Source organism: Paramisgurnus dabryanus, chromosome 15 (assembly GCF_030506205.2).
Source record: "Paramisgurnus dabryanus chromosome 15, PD_genome_1.1, whole genome shotgun sequence".
Taxonomy (NCBI): Eukaryota; Metazoa; Chordata; class Actinopteri; order Cypriniformes; family Cobitidae; genus Paramisgurnus; species Paramisgurnus dabryanus.
Window position 1 is genome coordinate 7,849,113 of NC_133351.1, and position 13,183 is coordinate 7,862,295.

Genomic DNA, 13,183 nt, shown 5'->3' on the forward strand with positions numbered 1-13,183 from the left:
TGTTATATTCATTTAGTTGACTAGTTGTATACACTGATTTAAAAAAAAAAACATTAATGGCATTAATCAAAACACTTTGTTGAACACTGTCATTGCTGCTGTCATCCTTGGGACAAGGTCGCTGAACTTTTTTGACAGCGATCAGCTTTAAAATGTTTTGGTCCTGCTTGATTTTCATTGACTTCGAGTTAAATAATTGAACGTTTTTTCATGAGATCCTCTGGGGTCAATGTGTTAGCATGACAAAAGCGTGATGCTGTCGTGTGAGAACAATCAACAGCCGGCATTTTTCCTTCGCCCGAGTGCCTCTCACATAAATTATTGGATTTTGATGGCTTACATTTCTTCCCCGCCACAGAAAACCCCCCCAGGTTTATCAATGCCATTAAAATTACTATTTTGTTTTTGTTTCTTTGTTGATCACGAAGTACAAAGTAGATTCTGTGTGTATTCACAGCTCCCCCATTGTTGTTTACATTTACATTACATTTACATTTAGTCATTTAGCAGACGCTTTTGTCCAAAGCGACTTACAAGTGAGGTAAACAATAGAAGCAATTATGGCAACATAAGACAGCAATACATAAGTGCACTGGAAATAGTCTCATCAAGTCCAACACAATATACATAGCCAAGGGTATGTTAGTAGTTTTTTTTTTTTTTTTTTAGATAAAGAGGAAGGTAGATAGAGTAGAGAAAGAGATAAAGAGAAGGGTAACTAAATAAAGATAGTAAATCTGTAATTAGGAAGTTAGGTAATGGTGGAAGAGATGGGTTTTTAGCCGAGTCTTAAAGACAGCTACAGTGTCAGCTGATCGTGTCACGACCGGCAGATCATTCCACAGTTGTGGGACAGTTCCTGAGAAGGTACGCGTTAGTGTTTTCTTCCCTTTTTGAGATGGTACCACAAGTCGTCGCTCGGTGGCAGAGCGCAGTGATCGAGAGGGTACATAAGGCTCTATAAGCAAGCGAAGGTAAGGGGGTGCTGACCCAGTGGTGGTTTTAAAGGCCAGGAGCAGAGCCTTAAATGTGATGCGGGCTGCTATAGGAAGCCAGTGTAACTTGACAAAGAGAGGAGTGACGTGCGCCCTCTTTGGCTCATTGAAGACCACTCTTGCCGCTGCGTTCTGAATCATCTGTAAGGGTTTGGTCGTGCAGGCTGGAAGTCCTGCCAGTAGCGCATTGCAGTAGTCCAGCCTGGACAGGACAAGAGCTTGGACCAGGACCTGCGTAGCATGCTCATCTAGGAAAGGTCTAATTTTCCTAATATTGTAGAGGATGAATCTACAAGAGCGAGCGGTGCTGGCAACATGCTCCGTGAAGCTAAGCCGATCATCAATGACCACTCCCAGGTTTTTGGCCGTCTTGGAAGGCGTGATGGTCGAGGAACCTAGCTGAATGGAAAAGTTGTGCTGAATCTTTGGTTCGGATGATATGACAAGCAGTTCTGTCTTCGCAAGGTTAAGCTGGAGATGGTGATCCTTCATCCAGAGTGAGATGTCCCTCAGGCATGCCGAGATGCGGGCAGAAACCGTAGGATCATCAGGGTGGAACGACAAGTGGAGTTGAGTGTCGTCTGCATAGCAGTGGTAGGAAAGGCCATGTTTCCGAATGACAGAGCCCAGGGATGTCATGTATATCGAAAAGAGCAGCAGTCCAAGCACAGAGCCTTGAGGGACCCCGGTATCTAGACGTTGGGGTTCGGAGACGTCACCTCTCCAGGATACCCGAAATGACCTATCTGAGAGGTACGACTTGAACCATAAAAGCGCTGTGTCAGTGACACCCATAGACATGAGAGTCGACAGGAGGATGCGGTGATTGACGGTGTCAAAAGCTGCAGATAGATCCAGTAAGATCAGCACAGATGATTTGGAGGCTGCCCTTGCCTGCCTTAGGGCCTCAATGACTGATAGCAGCGCAGTCTCAGTGGAGTGACCACTTTTGAATCCAGACTGATTGCTATCCAGGAGGTTATTTTGTGTGAAGAAAGTGGAGAGCTGGTTGAACACAATGCGTTCAAGAGTCTTGGAAATGAAGGGAAGAAGAGAAACGGGTCTGTAGTTCTCTAGCATAGCAGGATTGAGAGTGGGTTTCTTCAACAACGGGGTTATCCGGGCCTCTTTAAATGCTACAGGGAAGGTGCCAGTGGAAAGGGATGAATTGATAATGTGAGTGAGAGCAGGGATAACAGACGGAGAGATGGCCTGGAGGAGATGGGTGGGTATGGGATCTAGCGGGCAGGTAGTCGGATGATTAGAAGCCAAGACCTTGGAAACATCTGCTTCGGATAGGAGAGAGAAGGAGGGAAGGGAGCATGTCTCAGGGATTTGAAAATGCGCAAGAAGCGGCGGCTCGGAGAACTGACTGCTAATAGTTTTCGTTTTCTTCACAAAGAAGGAAGCAAAATCATCAGCCGTTAGGTCGGATGAAGGTGGAGGGGCAGGGGGACAAAGAAGGGTAGAGAAGGTCTTGAAGAGAGTGTGAGAGTCAGGTGAGTTGTTAATCTTTGAATGGTAGTATAGGGTCTTTGCAGAGGAGACATCCTTGGAGAAGGAGGCAAGAAGAGACTGATAGAGGCAGAGATCAGAAGGATCATTCGATCTGCGCCACTTCCTCTCTGTAGCCCTGAGTGTGGAGCGATGCTCACGGAGAACCTCAGTTAGCCAAGGAGCAGAAGGTGTGACCCGGGCCGGTCCAGATGTCAGAGGGCATAATGTGTCTAAGCAGGATGTAAGAGTGGAACAAAGTGTGTCAGTGGCATTGTCAGTATCTAACAGAGAGAGTTGGCTGGGAGCGGGCAGCGTGGAAACAATCGCAGAGGATAAGCGGGAGGGAGAGAGCGTGCGCAGGTTGCGCCTGAACGTGACCAATGGGGGATCGTATGTAGCGACAGGGGGAGTCAGGTCGAGGTCGAGAGTAATTAGGAAGTGATCAGATGTGTGAAGTTGTTTACAATGCGTGGAATGGTGCGCTGTGATTGGTTAAGCGGATTTATTGCATTCTGCAGAGGAGGAGGACTGGCGTTTATAGCGGTTTGGAAAAAAAGAGAAAAGATGACAGAATAACACAGCGGATATGGGATCTTGCATAAAATAAGGGGACTTTTTAATACTGACCTGATACAATACTGATTTTGGCAGTTACTCATTTTCTTTTTATCAAAAATGGTGTTTATCGCGTTTTGGAACCAAACTCTTCAAATGAAAACAGAATTTCTGTTTGTACGATCTGCACTTCTAGGATTTCATGACTTAATAAACTAAACAGTGGGGGCCTATTTTAACGATCTAAGCGCATTGTCTAAAGCGCACAGCGCAACGTCTAAATGGGCGTGTCTGAATCCACTTTTGCTAATTTAACGACGGGAAAAATGGTTTGTGCACCGAGCGCATGGTCGAAAAGGGTTGGTCCTTTTTTTTAATGAGTAATGGGAGTATTTTGGGCGTAACGTGCAATAAACCAATGAGAGTCTTATCTCTCATCCCCTTTAAAAGCCAGTTGCGCTGGCGCTATTAGATGACAGACTTTGTAAACTGAAAAACTAAGCGGAGGAAGAGGATCCCCAGTTTAAGATTATTGTTAAATAATTGTGTGTTGTTTTTCTGTTTTTCACTTGTATTGAAATTGTTATTGTTTTATTAAAACCTTTAAAACCCGTTTTCTTTTAGTCATGGAAGTAAAAAGGACGCTTTTAATTGCTGTAAATGTATGGCTATCCAATATCATCAAAAAATAATTTACAAGTATGTAAGAAAAGGTTTGTTCTCTAAAAATACTTTATTTGTAACAAACAGGAGATAAAGAATTTACAAATGGCTCTCCGCATGTTTCAGCACTTGGACAGCGTCAGTTTTTTTAAGCATTACTTAAAAATTTTTCTCATCTCACCATATCCACGGGTACAGAGTCATCATATACAATAAATCCGTGAGGTAACATTTAAAAAAAAACATTTAAAAACAGATGCATTTGTTCAAAGCAAAGCATTTATACCAGGCTGCAGGTAAAGCAGCTCTTTGTGCCTTCGAACGTCTCATAATTAGTCCTCATTTATGTCCAAGAGACTCAATAATAATCTTTTACTGTTGAATCCTTTAATCTTTCATATTTAAAAGTGTTTTTGTGCTGCTGCGCATTCATGTAAGTGATAAGCACCCCGTTTATAGGTGCATATTACTAATGTGCTCTTTAAATAACTTAAAACATATTGCGCTATTGACTTTAGACTTTAGAGCAGGTTTTTGTTAGTCAATGGCGTAGTCTATTTTAGTTGCCTCAAAATAGCAACGCGCCAACAATGCGCCTGAACACACCTCGTTTTCAGACCAGAACGCCCATGGGCGCAAAAGAAGGCGCAAATGCATTTGCTATTTAAACAACGTGGTGCTTAACGTGAAAATGATAATTGCGCAGGGTGGAAACTAGCAAAAGACACTTGCGTCGCACATTGCGCCGGGTGTAAGATAGAGCCCTTGATAAGTTATTGAATATCGCTATCTGCAAATTTTGTATCAGTGTATCCATAATCTTTATATGTTTATGGTGTTTCTGTTTAGATCAGCTGTAAGGTATCGCAGTTCATCCATCTGTACATCTTTGGATGTAACTACTTCTGGATGCTGTGTGAAGGGATCTACCTGCACACGCTTATTGTTGTGGCAGTGTTTGCCGAAAAACAGCATTTAATGTGGTACTACCTCCTTGGATGGGGTGAGTTAACAGCTAAATGAATGCATTATTTTTAGCATTTGTTGTAATACTTTTGATAAATGCTTACCTCTTTTTTATAAAAAGGTTTCCCACTTATACCAGCTACAATACACGCCGTAGCCAGAAGTTACTACTACAATGATAAGTGAGTATACTCATCTGCAATGCAGGCTTTTTGTTACAAATATACAAAAATCAGTTATCGAGCAAGAATATACATCAGTTTTAAAAATCACCTTTCTTTTACCCAAATTCACAATTGTAAGCTTATATTGACGATTTGTAATTTGAGCTGTCGGTCAATTTAAGCTGAAAATCCTCTAGTGTGAATCTGAAACTTGTAAATAATTTTTCTAAATAATCTTACCTAAAGCAGCTCCAATTTAAATAGTTATTGTTCAAAATAATTGTCTTAAATTTCTGTTACATGTTTGGCTAATTCTGTGCTATTCAAATTCTCAGTTGTTGGATCAGCTCAAATACGTCTCTCCTGTACATTATTCACGGCCCTATCTGTGCAGCACTATTGGTAAGACATATCCTATTATTTGTTATTAAAACTAAAATATTTGTACAAATTACTTGCAGAAATTTAGGGGAGTTTGCTCATTTGAATGGACTTTTGCCTCAATAGTACAATTGCAATGTGTAAAAATGACCTACGTCTCACATCTTGTACGAAAATCTCATCTGATGTTCCTGAAACTTGGAAGGGTTTGTCGTTGCTTTCATCTAGCCTGTCTTTTCAGGTGAATTTGTTCTTTTTGCTGAATATCGTACGAGTCCTCATCACCAAGCTGAAAGTAACGCATCAGGCAGAATCGAGCCTCTACATGAAAGCTGTGCGGGCCACACTTATTCTGGTTCCACTACTGGGCATCCAGTTCGTCCTCCTGCCATACAAACCCGGCGGGCGTGTTTCAGCAGAAATTTACGAATACATTATGCATATCCTAATGCATTATCAGGTATGTGAAAATAACTTATATATATATATATATCATTTCTTGTCATTTTGTTTTTAGTACCATGTTAACCTGACTATTGGCTTATTAACTACTGGAACCAATATTTAATTTAACCAAGTAATCACATGCGCATTATTTTTTTTCAGATTTTTGTCTCCGATATAGATTCCCTGATTGTAATCAATCTTCAGTTTAATAATTCGGGAAATCCCTGAATCGATTCGTATGGCGCATTCACACGGGGCGTAAGCGTTGACGCTTCCCATTCACTTTTAATGGGTGACGTCAAGCGTTGGCGAACTGAATTGTGGATCCGTCGGCGCCGCGTCAGTGCCGTTGCTCGGGGCAGAAGTTGAACATTTCTCAACTTTTCAAGCGGCAATGCGTGCGTCAGCCAATCATATCGCCTTATGAAAATAACCTAGGCGGAGCCAGCCAATTACGTTTATGGAAGACCGGAGCTTGTGTTGCGGCCACAGTGATTGGCTGTTGGCCACGCTTCAGACAAGCCTTCCGTTAAGCGTTAACGCTGACGGACCGTGTGAATGCACCGTTAATGTGAGTGCTTTATAGGGATGCACCGATACCACTTTTTTGGAGTACGAGTACGAGTACTTGCATTTCAGTACTTACCGATACCGACTACTTAATAAAAAAAAACATGATTTAAATTTACAGGTAACAGCTTTAGTCATATAATTTTACAAAAAAACAAAGGACTAGTTTTCCAGTTTGTTGTTAACTCTGCCTCTTTGGACAACACAAGAGGCATTAACCCCTTACACGCCGCTCAAACATAGACATTTCTCAGACTGTGGTATCGATTCCAGGTATCGGGGGACTTTTAACGAGTACGAGTACTTTAGAAAATGTGGTATCGAGGCCGATACCCGATACCAGTATCGGTATCGGTGCATCCCTAGTGCTTTACTTCAGAGAAAGGCTCTATAATAAAAAGTGCCTGATTGCCTGCGGCAACCATGATTGGGTCACAAAAGTTTGCACGTATTTTAGGCCTTGCCAACTGAAATATTTAAGAAAAGAAGACGCAAAGCAGATTTCAATGCGCTACTCATGCGCCGTTTCAAAAGTTTTGTGTGTGTGCACATCAGAAGGGTGTGCCCAGAAAACATCTAAAAACTCAGTGTGCAAATACTTGGTTCACATTTCCTTGCACTTGAACTGACATATTTCTCCAATTCTTCAAAATGCCGTGATTATTCTCATAAACATAGATTGTTGTGTGAATGTGAACAATTCAGTTAGTAAAAGCATGTGTAACAGTCTATTGGATACATGCATCACATGAGGATATTAAAGTGACAGCACACTGAATAAATTCCATGTCTGCAAAATGTACTTTTTTAATAAAATAATGATAACTAATTAATAACTTAGTGGTTTTAATATCAATTAGTTATCATTATTTTATGAAAAAAAAAAAACGAATCAAATGGCTAAATGTCGTATAGACTAAATAAAACTAGCCTGGTCCAACCAGACTCTCGTACATTCATTTCATTTGTACAGAGAGTCTGGCCACGCTCCATTGCAAAGCATTACTTCCGTTAAGGAGGGTCCTCTGTTAAAGTTTAAAACTATTGGATCTGCCCAGATTCACTCAGGATCTACCATAGGCAATCGCTAACGTGTGGTCGTGACGTATATCATGCACCGAAACTGGCCGGAAACAAGTCAGAACAATCAGACAAACAAAACCTAGCAAACCTGGTTCTTGCTCCGGCTTTAACTTCTGTATATTAGGCAGTTTTGCAACAACGGACCGAATAGCTTTTCTCACGTCTTTCTCCGCTGCCATTACTGAACTGACGCACGACCGCAACGTCATCGTTCTTAGCCACCCCCCTCTGTTCGCTGATTGGTCCTGCAGATTTTTGCAGGAGAAAACGAAACTCTACAGAGCAGTCCCAGACGTAGTACTGAAGCGAAATGAAAATTAAGCGGAAGCACGTAGGAGGGCGGAGCCAGGCTAAAATAAAACCACTACAGAGTTCAAAATGTTGTTATCATGGCAAACTTAATAGGTCTTAATCAGGAAGATAATAATAATAATTTGAAGTCTATTGTATATAAAGCTACACTGTGAGAAGCTTTGGACAGCTGGTGCAACCAGACCAAGCTGAATCAACGCAATGAATAATGCAAACAAGCTTGTCATCCAAGATGATTTCTCATACACATCAGGAGGACTCGTTGCCAAAAATGCATTTAAACACAAAGAGAAAAGGAAGTTTAACACCACCCACAAAAGACTTAAGTTTTAATAAAGGACATTTGTAGTTTATAGATATAAGTTAACCTCTTATGTACTAATGATACTCATTTTGGATATTGTTTTTTAAGGGACTGCTGGTGGCCACAATCTTCTGCTTTTTCAATGGGGAGGTAAGAGTTCACCCAACTGAAATGACACTTTTCCTGTTTATCTTTACGGAATTACAGAGATCTGCCAACATCCTTTTCCCTGCAAGCATTTTTTTTTTAATATGGCCTACTGGCTTTTACCTAAAATAATGTACCGCTGTTAAAAAAATACTGTGAATGTTCATTTAAAAAATTATAATTTTCTATCAGCTGTGTTTTTTGCGGCACTTTTATTTAATATCTGAGAAGGTTAAAAAAACGTAAAGAGCAGGACAAGACCGGAAAAAACAATGATGTTATTTCTGTAAGGTTGCTAGGCAATATCTCATATCTGTGCTTTAATATAGAGTTCATTTGATGTGCGGTCACAGGTGTGGGTAAAACACCCGTTTCACAGAAGCTTATGGTGGCTCCAAATATTATTTATATTTAAATCCATGAATTTTATTAGTTTTACTGCTCAAGTCTTTTGTTTTTGACTCATGTGACCATATAGACTTATTTTCATTATATATTTACTGTACATTTGTGCACTTAGCAGACACTTTCATCCAGTGTATGTCACAATGTATATCACGTATATAAAATGATGATTGTATAGAAAATAATTTTGGTTATACCACCCAAGGTGTATTATAAATCCAAAGTGTATTTTATTACAATAAACAGAGTAAAGGGGATCGCACACCAGCCGCGCCGCGCAGTGCTGCGCCGTTCTAAAAAAATCGAACACATTGTTTTCTATGAGTATACGCACACCGGCGCCACCCAGCTGTGAGTCGGGAAGTTGCTCGAATCCCTGTTGCGCCACATAGCGCCACTCACATAGTTTAACATTAAATAACATCATATTTGTCCCAAATCATTAACGATTAACATTGGCTGATAACGTATATTTTGCATTTTGAAGTAGATGCCATCTGACGAAGCTCGCGCTATTTAACATCCACTTCCGGTTTACAATACCTCCGAGTTGTCATAGACGCGACTTGACGTGGCGCGACGCTGAGCTGCGCGGCTGGTGTGCGATCCCCTTAACTTGTTAAAGACCAAACAGCAGAGATCATATCGTATGTCTTAAAGGGACAGTTCACTTTTTTGAAAATATGCTCATTTTCCAGCTCCTCTAGAGTTAAATATTAGATTTTTATTGTTTTGGAATCCATTTGGAGCTGATCTCTAGGTCTGGCGGTACAACTTTTAGCATAGCTTAGCATAATTCATTGAATCTGATTAGACAATTAGCATCGTGCTCAAAATGACCAAAGAGTTTCAATATTTTTCCTATTTAAAACTTGACTCTTCTGTAGTTACATTGTGTACTAAGACCGATGGAAAATTATTTAAAAGTTGCGATATCGAAACTCTTTCGTCACTTTTTTGCACGATGCTAATTATCTAACCAGATACAATTGATTATGCTAAGCTATGCTAAAAGTGGTACCGCCAGACCCCGAGATCAGCTAGATTGATTCCAAAACGCTAACAATCAAATGTTTAACTCTAGGGGAGCTGGAAAATGAGCCTATTTTCACACAAAGTGGAGTGTCCCTTTAAATTATTATCAATGCTGCATTGTTAGTTATGTGATTTTCTGAGGAGCTAATGTATGCACACCCTCCCCAGGTTCAAGCGGTTTTGAGAAGGCACTGGAATCAGTATCGCATTCAGTTTGGCAGTACCATCACCCACTCTGATGCGCTGAGATCTGCCTCATACACTGCGTCATCCATCACTGAGGTCCAGGGCTGTTACAGCATCGACGGCAATACAGAACAACTGAACGGCAAAAACTGCCATGATATTGACAACATCATAAAACCAGAGAATCCCTTCGCCTGATTTCAGCAAAAAAAAAAAAAAAACTGCTGGCATTTTCACTCAAATGCCTGACTTGGACCTTTTACCCATAATTCACTGCTTGTGCTTTTTGATGGGTGAAGGAGACGAAAGCATTTCTCCTGGTATTTACACTGAAAAACACACATTACTACCTTCAAGTAGTGTTATTAAATAAACAGGCGCTAGTGGCCTTGTCTTTGTACTTCACAGTATTTTAGGTTGCCTAACTGCTGTGTCGAAGTGTAAATAGTTCGCTCTCAGATATCACGTGTAATGCACTTATTTGTCTTATAAGATCAACCCCTTTTTGTAATTATACATCTAATCCCAAAGAAGACGAGACTAATGAGAAATCTATATTTTTACTAAATCTATTGATCACAAGGAAAAATGACAGTGTGCCCATGTATACTTGAATACTTAGATTATGGTGGTATTACAGAGCATTTGTTTTTGTTTTTATAGCGAACAATCAAATTATATATTCATTAGGAAGTTTATCAACTGGGGCCACAAAAGATTAGTGCCAAAAAATTTATCATCATGAAGTCATCTTTCTCTGAAACCATACGCAGTGTTGGTAATTGACAGTGATTCAACCCTCAAATGATTTCAAATATATTTACTTATTTTATTACCCATTTTTAATTCCCATCACATTAATGTTACCAGTAACGAACTACAAATTAAGAGTTTGGTCTCAAAACGCGATAAACGCCATTTTAAAAAATTATTTTGCGCCAAAATCAGTACTGTATCTGGTCAGTATTAAAAAGTAAATTCTTCATTTTTCACAAAATCCGATATACGTCGTGTTGTCATCTTTTGTCCCTTTTTTTCCAAACTGTGACAAACGCCAGTCATCCTTCTCTGCAGAATGCAATAAATCTGCTTAACCAATCACAGCGCACCATTCCACCCATTGCAAACAATAATGGCGGTGCTTTGAAAACACACAGAATCCTAGTTTTCCTCATCTACTTTGTACTTCGTGATCAACAAACAAACAAAAACAAAATAATACTTTTGATAGCATTGATAAACCTGTGGTGGTTTTCTGTGGCGGGGAAGAAACGTAAGCCATCAAAATCTAAAAATTCATCAAGCATCATGTTATGCTAACACATTGACCCCAGGGGATCTTATGAAAAACTTTGCATTATTTTACTCAAAGTCAACAAAAATTTAGCAGAATAAAACATTTTACAGCTGATCGCTGTCAAAAAGGTTCAGCAACGACGTCCCAAGGATGACAGCAGCAATGACAGTGTTCTTAATATGACAAAAAGTTTTGATAAATGCCATTCATGTTTTTAATCATTGGACTAAATGAATATAACATGGCAAAGATGAATGCAAATGTATATATTGATTCAATAGTATTTTGAAAAAAAATTATAATAAATCTTTGATAAACAAATTATGGGTTTGAATTTTTAATATTATTATAACCTAAAGATGCTATGTGAAAGTTTGTAACAGAAAATAGTGTTTTTCATCTTGTCACTGTCTTGGTATAGACAACATGTTTTTACCCAAATTAGTCGAAATGGATTTATTGCGTTTTGGAACCAAACTCCTCAAATATAGCGATTCCTCATCATAATTCAAGAACATCTGCTTAAGAGTCCCCAAAAATTACACTGGACCATAGTTTTTGTATCATTTGTGACCCTATGGACCACAAAACCAGTCATAAAAATTTTAATTGAGATTTATACATCACGTCAAAGCTTCAATTGATGTATGTTTGTTACGATAGGACAATATTTGGAAATCTGAGGGTCAAAATATTAATAAAAACCACCTTTAAAGTTGTCCAAATTAAGTCCTTAGCAACTGCTTCCACTCACAAAATAAAGTTTTGAAATATTTACAGGAGAAGTTTACTTTCATTATATCCTAATGGGATAAAAGAAAAATCTATCATTTTGTCCCGTACAATGTATTGTTGGCTGTTGGTACAGTGATAGCTACGCTACTTGTGACTGGTTTTTCACTTAATGTGTAAAAGCCTTACAGCATGATAACATACGAAACAGTATATTTTGTGTCATATTCTAATCGATTTTCCACAAATGCCAAACCCAATCCTTCAGTATTGATTTAATTTTATGATTTCATAGACTTATAAGTGCATGATTAATCTGTGACTGAATTAAGGTACAATATTGCACTACCTAGAGTATATTATTCAAGAGCTCTTTCAGTATAGTACAGTTACAGTATATTTACAGTATAGTACAGTAAATACATCACTTTCATAATAAAGATTGCTCATATGTAATTCATCTTCTAACCTAAACTGCCTAAATCACTTTACATACATTCCATACGAGCGGCTAGGGTTTATTTTTGTTAATGTCACATTATATTTACTCTGTTTTGGAAATAATTTTCTGCCTAACTGCTACTTTTTTTTCATTTCCTGACAAAATTTTCATATAGACTTTCTGAATAGGAATGTGTTTATACTATGTAAATATTATATTCTTAGCTTTAAATATATTTAAAGGGGTGTGCATTGCTTTGGCCTTGCTTTGCATTGTGTATTCCTTTCATCGTAAACAACAGATGTAACTTTACTCTGGTTTCATACACACCAGTGTTGACATTTCATACCATAGCATTTCGCACTATGTAAAGAAATGCCAGTCAAACATCAGCTGTATTGTTTTTTTTCAGGTTCCCCCAATGCAATTGAAACACAAGTAGTATACTTTTACTTCAATGTCAGTTCACTTTTCATAAGTGTGTTTCTGTTTTTGTGTTGTCTGATATTTTGTGTGTTTTAGTGAAAACACTCACTGCAGGACAGTTTCATGTGTGTTGTAGTACAGTGCTGTATGTTGCGAATATTACTTACATATGCTTTTTGTCTGATATGGTAAGTTGCAAGTTGATATCAGAATGTTAAATTATGTATATCATATGCTGCATTTTAACCATTACAAACTTTCATTTCTGTATGAATGTACTGCGTTTTCCTGAATTCTCCTCCTGGGGTGTATTCGTCTAAAATTTATTAAAATGTGGGAATCATGTTGCAATCATGTGTATCATTGTAATAACAGCTGTGTCTTGTTTGCATTTTAATGTGCGTTTCACTGGAATCACTACAAGCGGGGATATTGGTTTTAGAATACAGATACAAGAAAGGATAAAGCCTGAACATCATAATTATATTTATGCATTTGGCAGACGCTTTCATCCAAAGTGACTTAAAGTGCTTTAAGCCAAACATTTCATTAATATGTGTGTTCCCTATAGGAATC

At 38.8% G+C, this 13,183-nt stretch overlaps 1 protein-coding gene across 1 annotated transcript in view; it reads left to right on the top strand.

Moving 5' to 3' along the window:
* calcrla (calcitonin receptor-like a) overlaps positions 1–12,958 on the top strand; it is a 47,363-nt gene extending 34,405 nt beyond the window's left edge. The window contains exons 8-13 of the mRNA XM_065252173.1: positions 4,560–4,713; positions 4,798–4,858; positions 5,176–5,242; positions 5,463–5,681; positions 8,046–8,087; positions 9,693–12,958. Coding sequence (XP_065108245.1) covers positions 4,560–4,713; positions 4,798–4,858; positions 5,176–5,242; positions 5,463–5,681; positions 8,046–8,087; positions 9,693–9,908 — 759 coding nt within the window. The 3' untranslated portion in view covers positions 9,909–12,958. The remainder of the gene's footprint in view (positions 1–4,559; positions 4,714–4,797; positions 4,859–5,175; positions 5,243–5,462; positions 5,682–8,045; positions 8,088–9,692) is intronic.
* The last annotated feature ends 225 nt before the right edge of the window (positions 12,959–13,183 follow it).